The sequence below is a fragment of the Eriocheir sinensis genome, chromosome 14 (assembly GCF_024679095.1).
Source record: "Eriocheir sinensis breed Jianghai 21 chromosome 14, ASM2467909v1, whole genome shotgun sequence".
NCBI classification, from domain to species: Eukaryota; Metazoa; Arthropoda; class Malacostraca; order Decapoda; family Varunidae; genus Eriocheir; species Eriocheir sinensis.
Window position 1 is genome coordinate 22,370,251 of NC_066522.1, and position 22,036 is coordinate 22,392,286.

The 22,036-nt window shown below is 46.9% G+C and overlaps 2 protein-coding genes and 1 long non-coding RNA gene across 3 annotated transcripts in view; 2 read left to right on the forward strand and 1 right to left on the reverse strand.

Moving 5' to 3' along the window:
- The window catches only part of LOC126998667 (uncharacterized), a 101,898-nt gene that overhangs the window by 30,908 nt on the left and 48,954 nt on the right, over nucleotides 1-22,036 (reverse strand). The window contains exon 2 of the long non-coding RNA XR_007752961.1: nucleotides 10,592-10,648. This is a non-coding gene — a long non-coding RNA (uncharacterized LOC126998667). The remainder of the gene's footprint in view (nucleotides 1-10,591; nucleotides 10,649-22,036) is intronic.
- LOC126998666 (hatching enzyme 1.2-like) lies at nucleotides 1,338-7,101 on the forward strand. Its single transcript, XM_050860642.1, has 7 exons — nucleotides 1,338-1,721; nucleotides 2,643-2,804; nucleotides 3,783-3,873; nucleotides 4,779-4,896; nucleotides 5,306-5,504; nucleotides 6,272-6,442; nucleotides 6,679-7,101. The coding sequence occupies exons 1-7, from the start codon at nucleotides 1,623-1,625 to the stop codon at nucleotides 6,766-6,768; spliced, it is 930 nt and encodes a 309-aa protein (XP_050716599.1). The 5' UTR covers nucleotides 1,338-1,622; the 3' UTR covers nucleotides 6,769-7,101.
- On the forward strand, nucleotides 12,200-21,276 carry LOC126998664 (zinc metalloproteinase nas-15-like). Its single transcript, XM_050860640.1, has 9 exons — nucleotides 12,200-13,725; nucleotides 14,171-14,332; nucleotides 14,617-14,707; nucleotides 14,843-14,960; nucleotides 17,093-17,291; nucleotides 17,940-18,092; nucleotides 19,153-19,345; nucleotides 19,647-19,763; nucleotides 20,400-21,276. The coding sequence occupies exons 1-9, from the start codon at nucleotides 13,615-13,617 to the stop codon at nucleotides 20,519-20,521; spliced, it is 1,266 nt and encodes a 421-aa protein (XP_050716597.1). The 5' UTR covers nucleotides 12,200-13,614; the 3' UTR covers nucleotides 20,522-21,276.

Genomic DNA, 22,036 nt, shown 5'->3' on the forward strand with positions numbered 1-22,036 from the left:
GAAGAGATACATGAAAACATCCTTAGGTGAATAAATCAAAGACATTGACGTTTGGGAAACTAACTACTAACTAATGGGGAGCATACGCCCGGGGGTGCGTCGCTTCACTCACTCGCCGCCTCCACTCCCGACGGTCTTCCCGAGCAAGCTCCCACACAGCTGCATTATCCATCTCTAGTCCTTATCGGCAGGATCGGTCGACTTGCCCCAGCTATGAGTTACTTGGGCGTCCCTTTGGTCTCCTCCACTCAGGACTGTCTCGTACAGAAATCATACGAGCAGGATCGACGTCCGGGAGGCGCGCCACGTGCCTATATAGCCGGAGTTGGCGTTCACGGACTAAGCTAGAGTAACAGGCCACGATTCAGTTCCATGGTCGCTGGTTCGACACGAAGTCATTCCAGCGATGTCCCTTGATCCCAGCTGCCTTTCCACTCTTCAGCTTCTTCACAGCCTCTCTCACTGCGGCAAGAAAGAGTGGAGTTTCGTCCAGTGGTGGATCAGCGGCCGCCATCTGCAGCTCAGATAGTAACTCACTGAATGGTGGTTAATAAATGATAAAGACTGACTAACTGAAAATCTACGGGCGTCCGTAAATACCCCCCCCCCCCCCCCCCCCGTGCTTGCTTTGAGGCAGATCAAGAGGGCTTCTAGAGGTACAGAGCACGAAGACACCTCACAAGGCTGGTCCAGTCTCTTTCCGAAAAAAAATCCGATAAGGAGGCTTAATTGTTGTTGGTGGAGCTCCTCGAAATATGATTTTGGCCAATATGGCGGGTGATATGTATCCTTTGGGGTACGCTGCTTGATATTCACACTCCTACCTTCCATTCTTTCTACTTACAGCTTTTACACCGCTGTGCTCATGGTAAATTAATACCTTCACAGCCAAACCAATCTTTTTCTTTTTAAGGAAAACATGATTAGGTCTCTGATTCATCTCTGATCTAAATGCTCTGAACTCCTGAGCATCCAATTATCGTCCATGTTTCCTCCTCCTTAAAACTTGAGAACATTCAAGAAAGAACATCAAAACACCTCGATAACTGTTTTCTTTATATTCTGCTTGGATCTTCACGTGTTTGCGTTTCGGGAGTACTACTTCTGCATGACCTATTTCTGCTTGTTTTGCCCTTGCCCGCTTCTGTTGTAAACACACACACACACACACACACACACACACACACACACACACACACACATACACACGTTTCTCTACTCAAAGTGCTTTGAACAAGGAAAATCCTCAACTGAATTAATCCTTTTTCCCTTTACAAGTTTACAGTATCCCCGCGCCTCGCCGGAAATCCTTCACTCCAGTATGGGTATAAGAAGCGCCGAGGACTCTGGGAGCTCACACTCGCTCCTAAGTGACAGAGGAGCACCCCCAGTGACCGCAGTAACAGTACCAGGAGTTGCAGACAACGTTAGCGTCTCTGAGTTGAACGCCACAAGAACTAACAGCAGCAGCAGCAGCAGCAGCAGTGGAGAATCACCTTAATTAAACGAAGAGGAGTTAGCAACAACCCGCCAGTAAAAGGCATCTGAAATTAGTTGATCGACGGGCGACCTTCCGCGTCTTTGCCACCCCCACACGCCGCTCCGCGCCGCTGTCAGCCACAATGGGCGCCGTCTCCGCAGTGCTCTGGTGGACGGTCCTCGTCGTGGCGGCAAGATCAGCTGCTGGGAGGCACACATTCCTAGACACCTCCAGCAAACTTGTGAGTGTTGGCTCATGCCTTTCAGGGACAGATATTTCTTCTCGCCGCTTTATTTCCTCTATTTATACGCTAACTTCTTTATATGCTCGCCCCACCCTTTATGCACACGTTAGATCCTTCATGAATGCGCTAGGTCTAGATACATGCACTTAATCCTTTGTACGCACGCTTAATTCTTTATACAAAAACTAGATCATGTGAACATGTGCTTAACCCTTCATACGTACGACCTAGGCAGTCAGCGCACAGCCTACCCACCTGCTCGTCCTCCCTTTCGGGCTGGTCTATGAACGGGGGAACGGTAAAGTCATGAGCATACGCTACAGATGCGCGTGGCGGCGATGCTCATCTCTGCTATGTTGGCCCTTTGAGCCTGTAAAGGGAGAGAACCCATATACCCGATATAGGGCCAGTGTAACTTCGGGTTATACCACAGTAAGCCTTCCCCAGACTTTCCCGGGTGTCAATTTATTGACCATCCAGAAAGGAAGGATGAACAGCTGGATGGGCTGCACGCCAACTACCCAGACCGAGATTCAAACCCAGACCTGCAGATTCGTAGTAAGCCTAGGGAAAATTAACTGTTGTAATTCAAATGTCACACCGGCCCCGCGTTTCTGGTTAGAGGGTTCTTACTCACCACAGGGTCAAGGGTCAAAAAGGCATGATAATCACCGAATCCATGAGACCATCCTTTGGTGAAAATCTCAAGCTGAAATAATTTCGGGAAAAATCTGAAGAAAAAAACCCTGACTGAATGATGGCGAATGAATGAGAGAACTGACAGAGTGAATGACTTTGTGCGGCGACATGGAAATAACCGCCAGTGATCTCAGGGCGGTAAATCATGAGTGCTGGCACTTATGCCATCGCCTCTGAATTAATATATTTTATCCTGATTATTTTGTCCTTGGCACGCAGGCTGAACACGACATCCTCGGCGCCCCCATCACAGAGGAGGAATTCAAGGCCAGCCTGACACTAGAAATTATAGAGCCTGCCGAGGATCCCACCACGAAGTCTGGCCACTTTCAGGGGGACATCATATTAGAGTCCGAAGACCAGCTGATACAGATCTTTGAAGTAAGTGTGTAGCGAGTGCTGAGGTCTCCATGGGATGGGAGGCGGAGGGACGGGCCAAGGAGGAAGGGGAAAGGGGAGGACCACCACACGACGGGATCATTTGAAAAGGTAGTAGAAGAAAGAAGCTAAAGAAAGATACAGAAGAAGGGATGTCAGTAAGAGGAATTAAGGGATGGAGAGGAGCTCACGAGGCCGACTAGAGGCAAGTGTTTGGATAGGGAAGAAGGGGAAAGCGCTCACAAACACGAACGGAGGAATGCTCCCAATGAAGGCAACATAAATAGGTGCATTAAGATAAGCCCTCACATGGGTTGAAGGAAGAGTTAGGAGCAAGTTGTGGTGGCAGAGAAGAGGCGCACTTAAAAATCCATTGTAAAAAATATACATCAATAGGATATGAGGGACAGGTGCGATGGAAGAGTGGGGACTAAATTGCTCAAGGGATAGAAAATAAAATAAACAGATGAAAATTGGGTTCCAAAGACAAACCAGGATGTGAGGATGTGATTAGTAAAGAAAACTGCAGACGATTCACATAAAGAACATGAAGACATATGATAATTATGGAGACTTATGGGGCGGCCATCTCATGGAAGCAATTTTCTAAGGCTGAGGTACTGTGCATCTCTTAAACAAACTCCTCAGCTTCCTTTTCCTTTGTGTATTGATTGTTTTTTCCCTTCTGGTAATTTAAGGAGAGGAATACCAAGGACTGAAAAAACTTGTCAGCTTGTCAGTTCCTTAAAGAGGGAGAACAAGTACTTGTCAGTCTGTTATTTCCTTAACGGGGGAGAGCAAGGACTAAAGAACGTGTCAGCTTGTCAGTTCCTTGAAGAGGGAGAGCAAGGACTAAATAACTTGTCAGCTTGTCAGTTCCTTGAAGAGGGAGAGCAAGGACTTAAGAACTCAGTCAACTTCTGTTTTATGGTCAAACTAATATTATCATCCCCTTCCCCCACCCTAATCTGCCTCGTCCAGGATCACCCGGATGCACAGAACAGCGCCACCAGCAACGAAAACAATCTGTGGCCCGGAGGCGTGATTCCCTACGTCATATCTAGCTCCTACAGTAGGTGTTACTCTTGTGTGTGTGTGTGTGAGAGAGAGAGAGAGAGAGAGAGAGATCTACCCACCCTAGTCACATCCGCCTGAGCACAAGTACAACACAACACTAGTGACAATGCTTTAAGATAGGCGACCTCAAGACAAAGGTCGTCTTTAGCATGGAGACAATTTCCCCGCCCCTTTTCTCATATGTATCTTGATGTTTACATAAAAAAAGAGAGAGAGAGAGAGAGAGAGAGAGAGACACACACACACACACACACACAGGATGTGAGATATGGATGAGCTGATTCAGAGGGTAAATACAACGTCTATACCTAGCGGCGCTGTTTGGGGCATCTGGAATCTATATAACTTCATTCTTTGTTGCTTGTCTTCATCCCCTACCAAAGCTCTTTTCTCCTCTCATCCTTCAAGATTCCCCTGCTTCGAACATCCTTATCCTGCATGACATTCCTCCTCCTCCTCCTCCTCCTCCTCCTCCTCCTCCTCCTCCTCCTCCTGATTCGCGTGCCAATTCCTCCTTCCACTGTTGCACATTTCCTTTTCCTCCTTTTCCTCTGTTCCGCCATCTCTTATTTTGTCATAGTTTTACTCAAAGACAGGAAGGTATACAGACAAACACAGGTACACACACACACACACACACACACACACACACACACACACACACACACACACACACACACACACACACACACACATGGCGGGCAAAACGTTTTTTTTTGGTATAGGCTGTATAGGATTCACACTTCACTCCTTACTTCCCTATACTCAAGGTTATTACACACTTCCTTTCCCTCTGTATTCCCTCTCCTGCCTTACTCTCTGCTCCACGCGTCACACACACGCCTTGCTCCTCCTCCCATCGCTCATGTTCACGTCTCGCCTTTTCCATTATTTACACAGATTACAGAGAGAGGCAGGTCATCGCGCGAGCCATGGAGGAGCTTTCTTCCGAGACCTGCCTCACCTTTGTGCCGAGAACCTTCCATTACGACTACATACACATCTACAAAGGATACGAGTAAGTGACTAAAGCATGGTTCTTCAGGTCTCTTCCTTATTCTAGCCATTCCCCCCACGACTCCCGGAATCGCCAGGGCCAGTTCTAGGTACAGGCGATACAAGGAACAGCATGGGAACTCTTTGTCTACATATAAGGGCTTTTCTAATTATTATCGTGAAAACAATGAATACTATATCCCAGTTTCCACCACAGGCTCTTCATTAGCTGCACTTACTTACAGTATCTGTCACTATTGTTTGATATATTAATCTAGTTACACCACGTCAATTCATGAGGTGCTATTACATAAGGGAGCGACAAAACTAATCACGTCTAGGGCCACCTGAAGGCTAGAAGCGGCACTTGGTACTCGACCACTCACTCATTCACGTAACTCTTCTCATCTTCTTAACAATCCCTTCTGCAGTTGCTCCAGCGCAGTCGGGAGGAACGGAGGTAGGCAACGGTTGAGCCTCGGAGATGATTGTATGTACGTCGGTATTGTGATCCACGAGCTCCTGCACGCCGTTGGGTTCTGGCACGAGCATACCCGTTACGACCGTGACGACTACGTCTACATTATTGAGGAGAACATTATGGACAACAAAAAACATAACTTCTATAAGGTAAGAAGCGTCTCTTGGGAGGTCACAAGGACCATAGGCTAGGTTCGCTAACTGCACGTACTCTCCCAATCAGAACTCATATCAGGAAAAGAGAATTATTTAATCTCGAAAACTGAGATGAGGTATGAAGAAATTACAAGAAAATAAATACCACCCAAAAGTTTATCTTGGCAGTGGTTTACTTCTTGAGTTTATTTCAGTTTACCACAATAGGTTTACTTTTACTGAGGAGTACGAATTGAAATTACTCGTCCGAACTATTGGACATGCTAATTCGTAATAACTCATATAGGCGCCGAGAAGGCTATCTCTTTAATTATGTGTTTCCCTTGACCGTATACAGTAACAGTAAAGGTAAAGTTGGGCGAATACTCTATTGAACTGCGCGTGGATTTTCTGCTCATCTCCGTCGCACTGGCCCTTGAGCCTGTGGTAGGAAGGACCTATTACCCGGGGACACAGGGCCAGTGTGACATCCAGGTTACGACAGTGTACCTGCAACAAGTTTCCATTGGTATCCATTTATCGATCAGCCCGAAAGGGAGGATGAACAGTTGGGTGGACTGCACGTAGAGTGCCCGGAGAGGGATTCGAACCCAGGCTTGTGGATTCATAGTTAGGCACGCTAACCATTGCACCATGGAAGCACCTGGTCTTATAATATTTTTCTATGAACAGTTTACATGTTTTCTATCCATATCATTTTCATTGGCTACATATTAGGAAGCCTGGGAAGTCAGACAATTCATTTTCTTTTTCTCCTTCAGCAATCCAAAAGAAGCAGCACTGACCTCGACCTCCCCTACGACTACGCCTCCATCATGCACTACAAATCCACAGAGTTCGCCATCGGAGACGGGCCGACCATTGTGCCCTATTCGCCCTATTTCAACGCCTTTTTAGACGTTGAGATTGGGCAACGCAGGGGGCTGTCTGACGTGAGTAGAGGCGGTCTTAAAGGAAAATAATAGAAGAGGGGAAGGACTAGTCACTAGAGTATGAGAAAGTATGTGTGACAAGGGATAATGGACAAGAAGAAAGAATAAAATACAAGAGAGGAGTTTAAGAGCAGCAAAAATGAGAAAAATAGAAATGTGGGAGTGACTGACTTCCTTCCACCCTCAAGTTCTGTCCTAAGAAGACAAACTTACACTTCCTTTTTTCTTGTTTCCAGTTGGATGTGGAGGGAGTGAAGCAGCTGTACAAGTGCCCAGTACGTATAGTATACCAGCCTCCCCGCCAAACAGGCTGGTTCTGGTGGTAACTCCGCGGAGGCGCCGATTTTCGCAACAGGATTGTAGGAAACTTGTTTTTCATATTTTCATATTACTCATATGAGTACTATCACTTTTGTTACTATGATTATCACTATCCTATCACTTGTACTATTTCAAATTTATTGTTGCGGGAGACCACGTCACGTGTCGCAGGCTAGGTTAGCGAACAATGTTAATAAAACTGTGTCCGTGCTAGACCTCCTTCTTGAATGGCTCGGAAAATAGGTGGCATACGGAACAGCGTGTGTGTATTTGACACGTAGTATATTAATGAGTTTTTTTTTATAAATGTGCTTAAAAATGTCAATAAACATACCAATTTAAAATTTCTCTCTCGACCACAGCCTTCTAATTCTCTTCCTTTTACCCTTCCTCTCCACCTTGTCATCCCTCCACCTCTAACACCTCTTCCTTCCTTCCATCCCTTCCTCCTAAACTCCAGTTTTCCTTCCCTTCCTGCCACCTTTACCACTTGTTTTCTGATCTGCCTTTTCTCCCCTCCTCCTACCTTTCTATCCTGCCTTTCTGTCCTATCTGACTACGACCCCCAGCGGCGGTGATAAGAGAGAGAGAGAGAGAGAGAGAGAGAGAGAGAGAGAGAGAGAGAGAGAGAGAGAGAGAGAGAGAGAGAGAGAGAGAGAGAGAGAGAGAGAGAGAGAGAGAGAGAGAGAGAGAGACAGAGAGAGAGAGAGAGAGAGAGAGAGAGAGAGAGAGAGAGAGAGAGAGAGAGAGAGAGAGAGAGAGAGAGAGAGAGAGAGAGAGAGAGAGAGAGAGAGAGAGAGAGAGAGAGAGAGAGAGAGAGAGAGAGAGAGAGAGAGAGAGAGAGAGAGAGAGAGAGAGAGAGAGAGAGAGAGAGAGAGAGAGAGAGAGAGAGAGAGAGAGAGAGAGAGAGAGAGAGAGAGAGAGAGAGAGAGAGAGAGAGAGCATGCTCACGGTGGTTGATGTATTTTTCCTGTAGGCTCCCCAAAGTTGCAAACGTTTTCTTCTCGATGACTGGGATGAGCACGACTGTTTTAAAGATAACTACTGCACTGATTCCTGCCATGAACCATCCCTCGAGCCGCTGACCAAGCCTGCGTGTTACGACGGCCTGTACAGTCATGGCAGACAGCGGCAACCCAACCATATGGGTCTATGACAGTCCCCAGGCCCTGATTCTCGGCCGGGGCGGTAAGGACGCTGATGACTGGCTGTTGGTTGGCGAAGTGTCTGTTTTGCTGGCGCCTCCCTCACCGCCACCCAACGCCCTCCCCAAGCTCAAAAAATGTTAATAATTTTTACTTACTTCGTTTTATCATTGGGCTAAGCAGTGATCTTATACCACAATTTTAGAAATTCGATTAGGTATTAAAAAAATAATTACGGTGAATATGTCTGTGAATAAGATACAATGTTTTTACCACTTTTTGCCTATCATATATATCTGCAGCAGTAATTTAATCTAAATAAAAACGGAGCATTTTCTCTCGAACATAAAATTCTCCTGAACACGATGGTTATTTGAGATTTTTGATCAGATGCGTTATAAGGGAAGACAATGAGGCTTCGTCTTTTTTTTTTTAGGTGCTACCTATAGCGCCTATAGGGCTTCTTGGATGACCCCAGCCCGTTAGTGGCAAAGGGGAATTTTATAGTGGCTGCCGTGATGCATGACTCTTGCTTGGCTCATGCTGCCCCCGGTGCTCCACTTAAAAGAAGTCGCTGAGGTTAGGGTTGAATGAAGATCTGGGCAGCAGGTGGGTAATCTTCCCCTACTCGGCGATGGCTGAACAATCAGCGTGTATTGGTGGGACTCGAACCTAGGTTCACGGGGTCACCACGCCCGCGCGCAAACCACTCGGCCACCGCCTGAGTATCAAACTTGGTGTCCGTGGGAGAGGGGGCACAGGAGAGGCGGGAGAGGGACCAGGCGCTGTCATCTTGTTATGCTGACAGCATAAAAATATAAAAAAACACGCAAACCTACCTTTTTCCGAAGATGATTTTGTATACGAAAATGAAAACTGGAATAATTTGATCTTGGAACTATATGAAAAAAAATACAACAAGCAAGGCAACACGCGATGTTACCTCATCAATGCTTCCTCTCCTCCTCACCTCCCCTTCCTGGCTGAGAGCCGGAGCGTGAAGAAAGGTTACGTGTCAGAATGAGGGCGAGAGGAAGGGTTAAGTAAGTCCCCGCTCGCTCCGAGCAGCCTCTCGACTCCCACGCCCTCAGGAAATTTGGGCTGGAAAATCCGCGTGTGTGTGTGTGTGTGTGTGTGTGTGTGTGTGTGTGTGTGTGTGTGTAATACTTCACGCAACAGTCTCAGCCTTGGCAAGTCATTACAGCATCGACGAGAAACGTGTGAACGAAGGCACGGAACACAGCGCATGGGAAGTCGACCTTTGAGTCCGTGGCCTGTCCTATTAAACATGCACCACTCCCTCACCCTAATCCCCCTTCCCGGTCCTCCCTATAAAAATGAAGAGGTAGTTAATTTTCTTCAAAGCCATCTGGTGCCACACACACATTATATCACCCTAATGTAAAGCAGAAAAAAAAAACAATAACAGCGCTTCTGTATTCTATTCTTTCACAGTGGACACAGGAAAGTCGGATACGGACACGTCACCACACCAAATGAATGTAAATAAACAGCCACTTAGGCTCTTGCATAACACACGAAATGGACCGGAACAGAAGGAAGCGACGACCTGGATCACAGATAAACAGCGAGACGAGGCAAAACCCAATAACGTGAGGATATGACGAGACTGCGAGGAAAGGAAGGAAGAGAGGCTGACGTGGGCTTCTCTACGTTTTGTGTAAGCGAAGTCACTGCTGGGCGGATATCCTACACACACACACACACACGCACACACACACATACACACACCGCTCCGGTAGCAAAATGGACTATAAGGATCTACCCTGTTAAGATATGGCCTGGTAGACTGAGGTTTGAGTCTCCCTCAGGTCGAAAGATTTTTTTCCGTTGACTAGGAGCGGTTACTGTCCCCGCTTGATCAATGGGGACGGGATGTATTGTGTGTGGAGGTTCTGGGAGTGCATAGAGATCGGCTAATGAACTTGCTAGCTCTCACCAGGAGGATACTTGCTGACGATCACGAGTCAAGCACGTGATCACGCCTTGGTGAATTACTTCCCCACCATACCCGCACGCCCATACCCACACGGGTCCCTACAGCCAGCGCCGGATGTAGTACTCACGACCAAGATAATGTGGCTCATTGCGTAAAGGAGATTTGAAAGGCTGTGAAGAGGAGAGAGGAGACAGACAAACAGACTGCCAGCTAATAAAACAGACAGAACACACACACACACACACACACACACACACACACACACACATACACCACATCCTCTCCATTCCCTATAAGACTTCCGTTAAATTCCACTTCACAAGAAAAAAGAGAGAGAGAGTGTGAGACAGGATGTGAGATATGGGTGAGCTGATTCAGAGGGTATATGCCAGACTTCGAAAATTCCTTGTGTAGTCTTTTGTGTTCATGTATAAGTTCAGAAATTTGAGGAAACTGTGAGGGAAATCTCTTGCGTATCTGGTGCGGCAACGAAGACCTCACCATTATGGAGTGTAAGAGACTGAATAGGTTGGTTTGGGCGACCACAAAGCCACTGTGTTGGACTGTGGAATTGGCTCTTAGTAGCCTTGTAAAGAGCTTGAGAATGCGAAGGGAGGGAGTGACTAGAGAAGGAGTGATGCAGTTGTTGCTGATGCTAATGCTGATGGTAACAAGCAGAGGAAGTACAAGTAGGTTTACATTAGGATGACTGGGGGTACTCACTGCATGGTCAACTTGTTCTCGCGTGGCAGTCATCCCCCGTAGAGCTTCATCACCTACCTGGAAAGAGATGTAAGGGCTCTTTTTTTTTTTTACAGCAACAGAAACAGCTCAAGGGCAAAAAAAAAAAAAAAAAAAAAAAAAAAAAAAAAGGTTAGTAGTAGCACTAGTAGCAAATTGCGAGGGACACACACACACACACACACACACACACACACACACACACACAGTCAACGTCAAAGAAAAAAAAAAAAATAGTGGTTAGTAGCTGTAGTTAGTAAATTTAGAGGGACACACACACACACACACACACACACACACACACACACACACACACACACACACACACACACACACACACACACACACACACACACTACACCTATTTCCCTATCCCGCCCCCGTCACAATCACCTAACCCACATCCCCTCTCTCCCACTTACTGCTATACACACCAAGGCCGAGTTATCACTTCTTGGTAGCCGGCAATCTAAACGCTGGGGACTGATGACCTACGTGATGACTCAAAGGCTCGGTTCCTGCCCAAGCCCCTTCAGCCTCCTTCTCGCGTCCGGTGAGTCATGACCATCACTCACGAAACGATAAGGTCATTACTGAAGAAACGAAATGAGTCTTCAAGTGCAAGGAAGTTAGAATGAGGACGTTGACCACCCAATGAATTGTTTCACTTTGTCGAACGAGATTTAGACACAACGATAAAGAAGTTTTCATAGTTAGATAGATGACACGTTGCCGCTCCTTATAAAACGTCTGTTTCTTTGTGTTCTTATCTTTCTGAGTTATAAAAAGAAAGAGAGATGGATGGAAGGCGACAAAAAGGCATGGGTTATACGTGAAGGATTGATGGAAGGAGGAAGGAAAAGGAGGGAAAGAAAGAAAGACAGAAAAAAGAACCAGTATAAAAGTATCTTAGTACTGTATGCCTTCCGAGTTTAAATAAAATGAGGGACAGAATAGAAGGAGTAAGGGAAGTAACAAATAAAGGCGTGGGTTTAACATGAAGGAAGGATGGAACTAGGAAGGAAAAAGGGGAAGGAAGGAAGGAAGGAGTAAAGGAAGTAACAAATAAGGGCGTGGGTTTCACTTGAAGGAGGGATGGAGCTAGGAAGGAAAAAGGGGAAGGAAGGAAGGAGTAAAGGAAGTAACAAATAAGGGCGTGGGTTTAACATGAAGGAAGGATGGAACTAGGAAGTAAAAAGGGTGGAAGGAAGGATGGATGGAAGGAAGGGAGAGAGGAGGAGGAGAAGGAGGAGGCTTGTCCGTGTCCACTACAAATTTGCAATCCTCGACAGTGTTTCCGTATTTCTAACACGCTTGGCACTTCTTTGTTTTCCTTTCTCTGGTGAGTAATGTTTCCCGGTCTGACCATGCTAAGGGTTGAAGTTAGACAGACTCAGACTAAGTAAAGGTAACGTTAGGGGCATATGATAAAGCTGCGCGTTGCCTCGGTGCTCATTTCTGTAGAGTTAAAGGCATGACAAGAATTGATTGGTCTGTTAATGGAGTGGTGAATGAATGGAACAGGTGCCCAGAGGATCGATACTTGCATGAATAAAGTAAGAGAAATTCATGGATAGGGAGGATAGGCCGACTGAGCTTTGGCAAGATTCTCATGTTCTTATGCTTATAATTATGTTCATCTTTTCTGTTTTTTTTTCTGAGTGTTCTGGTCGCCATTTTCATCCTCCAATGCGATCCGATCCGATGCGTGTTGTGTGCTAACCGTTAATGGACACCTAAATAACCAGGTAAACCTTTCTCCAACAAATGTGCTCTGAACAAGGAGAATCATGCACACGTTAATTCCTGCACTGCCCTTCTGTTATACCTTATACTGTGCCCTAGAGCCTCGACTATGCCTTCCTCTTCCTCCGTCCCCTGCCAGCGAGGCTTATGTGTGTTAACTATGATGTCAGCCAACCAGAGACGAGTATCAAGACTCCACCCGAAATTGACGTTTTCTCTGTCCCCCTTTTTTTATTTCTTTTGTTGCAGCAGCACCTAGAGGGCTTTTTGTTGCCTTTTATTGTTTTTTGCCTTTGAGCTGCCTCCCTTGCCATCCATCCACCCATCCATCTATTCATCCAGCCAGCCAGCTTTACTCTCGGACTCAGATGCACCGTTCAGTTCCGTTACCAGCTTTTCCCCCATAAATATCACCAGGAAACAGGCGTAATAAACCATTTCAACAATAACTACAAATAAATCTCGTTATTGTGGCCCAGGAAACTCTTTTTGGGATGGAAATTGGGAAATATGAGAAACTAAGTACGACAACCTGGCAACGTTGCACTCAGATGTTCCCTCCACCACACAAGGCCTCTCAGGGACACCTACAGCACAGAGGGGTGGGTGGATCATGATTTGCCATTCCGAGGGCGAGGTTGTGATTTCCTGTAACCATACTAATACTTTTCTGTGTGTGAGCATTGTGCGATGAGGATTCCACGCGCTCCTCCGCTGCCTTCCTCCGTCATTCCGTCTGAGAATCCCCCGCGCGCTGCCGGAAATCCTCCACTCAGGTATAAGAGGCTCAGAGGGCGTCGGGTACTCACAGTTGCTTCTGAGGGACAGGCAGAACCAGCAGGAGCAGTAGTAACGGGAACGGACCATCTCCTTGAACGAATAGGAGTTACAGCACAGCGTTGGTCTGGCCACGATCTTCCAAGTTTTGAGAGGAACGCGACGAGACAGCAGCATTAGCAGTTGTAGCGGCAGCAGTAGGAGAGAATCAGCTGGACCAAGAACAGTTACCGCAAAAGGAGAGGGCCAGGCTGCTGCACGCCATTAAACGTCTATTCATCAACCTCCGTTAGCGTCTATCATGATCTTATAAGCCTCAGAGTGGGACGCCGCAAGACCTAACAGAAGCAGCAGCAGCAGTGGAGGATCAAAGTACTCGAAGGGAAGTTAGCAGCAACCCGCCCACTGAAAGCAATTCGAAGTTTGTCACGACCTTCCCCGTTCTCGCTCCCCGCACACTACTGTCGCCGCTGTCAGCCACAATGGGCGTCGTCCCCGCAGTGCTCTGGTGGACGGTCCTCGTGTTGGTTGCAAGATCAGCTGCCGGGGAGAGGGACAACTTCACAGATATCATCATCGGCGAGCAGAAACTTGTGAGTGTTGGTTCAGGTCTTTCAGGGGCATATATTTTTTTTCTCTCCGTCTTAATTCCTCTATACATTCACTTGGCCGATGTTTACTTTCAGCCTCTCTCTTACTAATGTCTTACACCATCTTCCTTTCCTTATGATGGATACTCACTTTTGTTTTCTCTTACTAATTCAGACAGCTATTCTTTTCCCCTTCAGCGCCTTTGTTTCCTATATATACGCCAGACCTAAACTCTCTCTGGTTCTCTTTTATGACAACTTCTGTACAAAAATTCCATCTCCACATGTCCCTAACTTATGCCTGTTCTTCCCCAATAACTCCATTTTCAAAGCCTCCCTAACTCACACTTGTTCTTCTCCGGGAAATGCAAGAACGGGGGTATCAAAACACTTCTCGAACCAAAGCAAATCTACCTTTCTGAACCGTCACACCCACGTCTTCCCTCAGGCTGAAAATGACATCCTCGGAGCCTCCATCACCGAGGAGGAGTTCAAGGCCAGCCTGGCACTGGAAATCACGGAGCCTGACGAGGATCCCATCGCGAAGTCTGGCTACTTTCAGGGGGACATCATGATTGAGTCCAAAGATCACCTGATGCAGATCCTTGAGGTAAGTGAGTAGCGGGTGCTGAGGTGGCGGACGGGTCTGGGATGGGAGGCGGAGGAGGAAAAGAGGAAGGAAGAAAAAGAGGGAGGATAATCACACGAAATACTGCATACTTAAACTAATGTATAAGTATCAGCCGCGTCGAAACTAAATCTTTAGGTGGTGAGGTGGCGGGCTTGTGTAGGATGAGAGGAAGTGAAAGGGGGAGTACTATCACCAGAAACTAATATAAAAGTACCATAGTTAAACGTCCACACTAAGCTTTTGTCTCTCTCCGCCTCGCCCAGGGTGACCCCAAAGGACAGCACAGCGCCATCAGTAACAAGCAGCTGGTGTGGCCCGGAGGCGTGATTCCCTACGTCATATCCTCCTCCTACTGTAAGTGTGATTCGTGTGTGTGTGTGTGTGTGTGTGTGTGTGTGTGTGTGTGTGTGTGTGTGTGTGTGTGTGTGTCCAACCCGTCTCTACATCCCTCCCTCAACCTCACGCCTCCCTTCTTCCCTCTCCACACAGCATCCAGCGAGAGGCAGGTCATTGCGCGGGCCATGACGGAGCTCTCCTCTAAGACCTGCCTCACCTTCGTACCCAGATCCTCTCATCTCGCCTACGTGCACATCCTCAGAGGACAAGGGTGAGTCACTAGCGTAGGACCCTCAATCCTCTTTAATTCCTTCCTCTCACACTCGTTTTTCCCCGATGACGGCAAGAGAGGAAGCATCAGGACACTTCTCGATACAAAAACATCCTTACTTTCTTTATTATTTTTTCCTTGAAGCCTTTCTCTTACTTTAAGCCTTTCCCTCACGACTAGTTTTATATGGTATTAGTGTTGAGTTATTCATGTGTTAAAAAGTGCCACTGACTGAACTAAGAGCCGTATGGTATTCTTATTTACTCTTCTTTTTTCCTTTACTTCTTCAAGCCTTTTTCTTACTTGAAGTTTTCCCTCACGATTAGTTTTCTAGCCCAGCGACTGAACTAAGACCTGTATGGCATTACTGTTGAGTTAGATATTTAAGGACGTATTTCTAGAGAGGGCGTGGTAGTGAGGAGTCTTAGAACCTCTGATATAGGAGATCATAATAAGTTCTGGGAGTGAGTTTTGTCTGTATATGCAAAGAGGGCGTGGGATTAATCCTACGCTCGCTTTGCACATACAGATAAAACTCACTCCCAGAACTTTATTGTGATCCCCTATATCAGAGGTTCTAAATCTCCTCACTACTACGCTCCCTCTAGAAATACGTCCTTAATAAGCCTGTTTAGCATTACTGCTGAGTTAGATATTTAAGAAGCGCCACTGCCTGAACTAGGAGCAGTATGGTGTTATTTAGAGGTGGAGCGGAAATCCGAATCCCCATGAGCCAGACACGGGTAGAGCGCTGTCACTCAGGAAGTCAGATGCGTCACACTGGCTGCCGGCACTGTATTCCAAACCGCCACCACAAAGAAGTCAAGTGTGGAAGTATTTTGAGGTTAAATGACAATTGTTGGCTCCCCGTCCCGCATCCGGTATTAATTTGATTTAAATTATTACATTCATGATACATCTTGACTCATTTCATAGCATCTTAAAATTTCACTTAACTGTGGCTAAAACTCTTGATGGGTCAAAATTTCCGCATCCGCATCCTCATCCGCAAATACTTAATATTGATATCCGCCTCCGAATCCGTGTCCGCTAATACTGAAAAATCGACATCCTGTCCTCCTCGAGTATTATTGTTCAGTTATACATTTGTTAACCCGTCCGCTGAGATTGGCACGGATTTGGCCTTCCTTGGTAGCCTGGTAACATTGTACTCCCAGGTCTTTCTGTGCCTCTGTGGTGGATAGTGGAGTGTTTCCCATGTAGTATTGGTGTGCTGGATATCCCCTCCCATGGTGCAGGACTTTACATTTTTCTTCATTGAATTGTAGCAGCCACTTTTTGTTCCATTCCTGAAGCTTGGTGATGTCTTCTTGTAGAAAATTCGCATTCAAGGGGTCAAGAGCTGCCTGACCCGAGGTGAGGAACATTTGTTTACTGGATGACTCAGGAAGCAGAAACACGTATAACAGACGGATGAGTTATAAGAGGCAGTGGAGGCATGATACTACAAAACCTCAAGCCATGCTCCTAACCTTAGCGAACTCCTGACCTAATCCTTCTCCTTTTCCTCTCCCATTCCTTTTTCCCCTTTCAATTGCTCAAATCCCTTCAATCCTCTTCCTGTCCCTCCTAATCACTCCAATCTTCCTAATCCACTTCCTCTCCTAATCCTCTTCTTCCCAATCAATGCAATCCTTTTAATTCTCATCCTCCCAATCACTCCAATCCTTTATAATTCTCTTCCTCTCTCAACCCTCTTCCTTATAATCACTCCAATGCTTTCAGTCCACTTCTTTTCCAATCCTTTTCCTCCCAATCACTCCAATCCTTTCAATTCTCATCCTCTCCCCTATTTCTTATCCTTTCCCAATTCTCTTTCTCCCAATCCTTATGCTCTACCAATCCTCCAACTCCTCTTCCTCCCAATCCACTTCCTCTCCGAAAACTCTCCCTCTTCCTTTCTCAATCCTCTTCCTCCCAGTCCTTATCCTCTCTCAACCCTCTCTCCTCTTCTTCCCAATCCACTTCCTCTCCGAAAACTCTCCCTCTTCCTTTCTCAATCCTCTTCCTCCCAATCCTTATCCTCTCTCAACCCTCTTTCTCCGCTTCTTCCCAATCCTTATCCTCTTCCAATCCTCCTAATCCTCATCCTCTCCTAATCCCTCCTGCAGATGCTCTAGCGCCGTGGGGAGGAGCGGCGGCGTGCAGACCTTGTCCCTGGGGTCTAACTGTGTGTACGTGGGGATTGTGATGCACGAACTCATGCACGCCGCTGGGTTCTGGCACGAGCAGTCCCGCTACGACCGTGACTCCTACGTGACCATCAACTGGCAGAACATCATGTACGGGCTCGCCTACAACTTCGATAAGGTGAGACGCGGCTTGAGGGAGGTGGATGTCTCTTGAGGTCGGTATTCTAAGACGCTGCCGCCTCTCACATAAATTATTCCCAAAGGTCGAAAAGAGGATCAGTTGGGTTGTAGTGAGCGTTTCTTTAAGTTCATGGTACAGAAGAATGGTCAAACTACCGATAAGGGGAGAAGCGGTTTAAGGGAGGAGAGTGTCTATTGAGATTGAGGTCGGTATTCTTAGACAGTTCCCCCTCTCACATCATCTCTTTCCAAAGGCCGAGGAGAAGATCAGTTGGGTTGTAGTGGGTGTTTCTTTAAGTTCATGGTACAGAAGAATGGTCAAACACTTCCATTTTCCTCCTGCAATCACTCTTACACTCTCGCTCCTTGTCTCTATAACTAATATAACTAATCTTTCTCTAATACCCTTTATCTAATTAACACAATACTTCCTAACCTTTCCACTTTCCTTCTGAAGTCACTCTTGCACTCTCGCTCCTTGTCTCTATAACTAATCTAACTAATCTTTCACTAATACCCTTTATCTAATCAACACAATACTTCTTAACCTTTCCATTTTCCTTCTGAATTCACTCTTACACTCTCGCTCCTTGTCTCTCATTCCTACACAATCAGGCTTTCATTTTATTTTCTCTCTCTCCTTCAGAAATCCAACGGCCTCACCACTGACCTCGGCCTCCCCTACGACTACGCCTCCATCATGCACTACGGCCCCAACGCCTTCTCGAGGGGAACAGGGCCGACCATTGTGCCCAGGCAGAGCGGGGTGTACATAGGCCAACGCAAGCAGCTGTCTGACGTGAGTAGAGAAACGCAAAGTGGGTGGAGTAAGTATTAAGATAAGCAGTGATTTTTTTTACAGCAAAGGAGACCGCTCAAGGACAACAAAAATAGTGCAGAGAAGAAAAGGGCCCGCTGCTCACCGCTCCCATAATAGACAAAAGAAAAGAGTGGCCAAAAGAGAGGTCAATTTCGGGTGGAGAGGTGTCTTGATGGTATATAGTACTAAAATAACCTCGGGCCGCTCTCCTAACCTTAGCGAACTGATGATGTGGCCGTTTCCTATTCCTTTCTCAATCCTTATTCTCTCCCGAATCTTCCAATCCTTTCCCAATCATTCCAAACCTCTTCCTCTCTCAGTCCTTTCAATTTTCTTCCTCTCCCACTTCTCCTTATCCTCTTCCTCTCTCATTCCTCTTTCTCTCTCGAATCTTCCAATATTGTTCCGCTCCTTATCCCTTCGGTCCTTGTCCTCTCTGAATCTTCCAAACTTCTTCGTCTCCCAATCCTCATCCTCCCCCAGCCCTCCCAGTCCTCTTCCTTTCCCAATTCTCCTCCTCTTCCAATCGAGTAGAAGAAATTCATAAAGGAAAATAGGATGTGGGTAAGGCTGAAGGAGTGTTGTGGAGAAAGGGATTGAACTCCTCGGAACACTGAACAAAAATGATCCAGACGTAGAGTGAGTGGGTGAACTAAACTTTTAATGGCTTTCTTTGGCCGGGAGTCGAACCCCGTGCGACCACAAGTTGTACGAAGACCGATGCAAATAAGTTTAAGAGGTCACTTCACGACTGCTTGGTCCACTAAAGGAAAAGGTAAAAAAGACAAAGTAGAATGGATGAGAAGGAAGAAAAATGTGAGGGAGACGTTGAAGAGAAAGTGATGGAAAAGGAGATTGGAAATGAGAGAATGACTGACCAATGTAGAATGAACGAGAGGAAGGAAAATATGAGGGAGGTTTAGAAGAGAAAATGTAGGTAAGGAAGGGGAATGGAAATAAGAGAATGACTGACCCCCTTCCACCCTTAGCTTAAATCTCGAAAAGACACACATTCACTCTCTCTTTCCTCGCCCCTCAGATGGACGTGAAGGGCTTGAACTTGCTGTACCAGTGCTCAGGTACAACAGGCCCCCAGCCCAGCACGCCAGCACCGCCCTCCTCGTGCAAGGACACCAGCCAATATTGCGCCGTCTGGTCCGCTGCCGGTTACTGCCTCTCCACGCCCGTCTACATGAAGACCTACTGCCCGAAGTCGTGTAATGTCTGCGGTGGTGAGTATTCTAATTCATATCATTGTTACAGTAAGGAACATTGACCAAGGGCTAGACTTGTGATCTTCAAACAAGGGGGAGTTCGACCCCAGGGGGTGATTTCAGGGCTTCAGTGCGTAGGGGGGTAATTTGGATTCTAGATTGACAAACTCAAGTATTTGGATCTTTTTAGTGCCTTCAAGGGCCCTAGGAGGCAAGAGATGAGACATAAGGTAAGGAGTGCAGGAGCGAGTGAGATGTGGCGGAGATGATCATAAGGGTGAGTGTGGTGATGTGATGTGTGTCTTGTCCCTCCCTTCAGGTGTGTCAGGGTGCCGGGACGAGGGGCAGCACTGTCTCAGTTGGGCGGCCCAAGGCGAGTGTCAGAGGAACCCTCAATTCATGCAGGAAAAGTGCCGACGCTCCTGTAACGCGTGTGGTAAGTAGAAATGATGGGACAATGTGTTTGGAGTAAACTAGAGATGAAGAAATGAAACAGAGTGAAAGATGAAAAAGATGAAAATAAGGGCAGTGTTTTAGGGAGAGACTAGAGAATATGGAATAGAAGGAAGAATAGAAAGATGGTGATGGGTCAGGAAAGGAGCAAACATAGAAGTGGAGGAGAGTGAAGTAAAAAATGAGGTAGTTTGTTAGAAAAAAAAGACTAGGGAAAAAAGTGGAGGAGAGTGAGGGAAAAAAGTGGTAGTTTGTTGGAAGGAGACCAGAGAGAAGAATAGAGAAGTGTAAGAAAAAGTGATGTGTTGTTAGAAACCGACCAGATAAAAATAAGTGTGGGAAGAGTAAAGTAAAACGAGGGTAGTGAGAGAGTTAAAAGGGCCAAAAGAAAGACGCATATTACACTATCTCCATGGTAAAAAATAATGTGGTGTTGCCTTAGAAACACACTACAGAATAGGACCAGAAGAGAGCGAAAGCAAAGTGGGAAGGAGACACTGTTTTATACGTATGGAGTATATCTATGGCACTGACAAACCTGAACGTGTCTGTCCCTGTCGCCTTGCCTTGACTAATGTTGCCTCGCCTCTCCCACGCGCCGCCACCCCCGCGTCTCCAGCATCCCCCAGCTCCTGCCGCGACGTCGGGCAGCACTGCAGCAGCTGGGCCGGCCAGGGCGAGTGTGCGCGGAACCCTGGCTACATGAGCGTGATGTGCCGCAAGTCCTGTGGGATGTGCTGACACGCCGGCAACTCTGAGGGCACGGAAGGGCCATGAGCTACGCCGCGGCCCTGTTATCATCCTCAGCATTAAGGTGAACCCTCAGTTTAACGAACTGGTAAAGGAAACACCAAGGCGTCATATCCGAGAGTTCGTTATATCCAAGGGTACTCTTAGGAATAAGGCGTTGTAGCAGTAAGAAGCAAGGTAGTGTTTGCAGTAGTTGATGCTGTTTTGTCAAGTTGTGTTAATCGTTGTAACTGTTTTTAAAAAAAAGGTGTTTTATCAAAGAATAACAGGGAATGGTTAAATATGTTTCTTGTTAAACAGTTGTCAGTTAAGCAGAGGGTCACTGTGACCATTTATATGTATTCTGTTAATATACTGTTTTGTACCTATGCTATCATTAAGGAGCCAAGCAGCAGAATAAAGAATAAACGAAAAGTGCTGCCTTACTGCTCCTTCCACTCTATCCTTGCCGCTGCGTCGCGCCGCAGCCTCCCACACAGCGGCGGCCCGGGCAGGTGTTGCCCCGCTGAGCCCCGCCATGCGTCATGTGTCCCCCGGCCCCGTGTTGGCCGCCCACCGTGACTTAGTCTCTGTCACGCGCCGCGCAGCGCAGACCCGTCACTGTTGCGTCACTGGCTGCGCCCTGCCATGGCCTGCAAGCCTTCATCGCTCGGCCGCGCACGCCTCACTCTCCTGTCCTCGCCGAGCCTCCACCCTTCACCCTCTTTTTCAGTCCTAATATTCTTCACCTTGGATTAGATAAAGAATGGGCGGGAGCGATAACATAACTTCCATTTGTATGCGCGGGGAACTGTGTCGGGTATTTTCTAAGGCAAAAAAATGTCATACAGGTCATACAGGTAAATGCATATATAAACAATTAAAGATACATCCCCCTCCCCCAGCAGGCTGCATGCTTTTGTAGACTAGAGGACACATGAATACCTAAAATAATACAGGCCAAAGAAACGCCAAGGCAATTGATGTTCTTCACATAACACGAGGAGAGAGGGCAAGCCACCTTCTCAGCAGGAACGGTGACGGCATTAGCACGGGCGTAGTATTCCGGGAGGGCCGTCAGGGAGAGGCAAGCAATTCAGGAAGCCAATATACGAGGAAGCTGTTTTTTTTCTCTCCTCTACGCACGCTGTTTGCCCTACGAGCTTCCAGTTATAAGATCAGCCTTTGCCGGAGCCTTAATCACACGGCTGAGTGGTGGGTCGGCGGTGCTGGTGAAGTGTATCAACACCTAAATCAGAACTTTCCAATGAAGGCTTGATAGATTTATAGACTAGGAGGGCTGGTGGTGGTGGTGGTAGCGGTGGTGGTGGGGAGTAACAAGTTCTCAGGAGCTGGCGGGAGTGAGCTGACTGGTCGGCTCTTGTGGTCTCCTTTCATCTTGTGTATCGTTGTGTAAATCAAATCTGAAATCGGTCACTTACGCAGCTGTTGTGACTTCAGGTAGACAACGAGAGAGAGGACGTGAGAAAAAGCAGAATATAAATGCCGGATATGTTGCTTCCACTG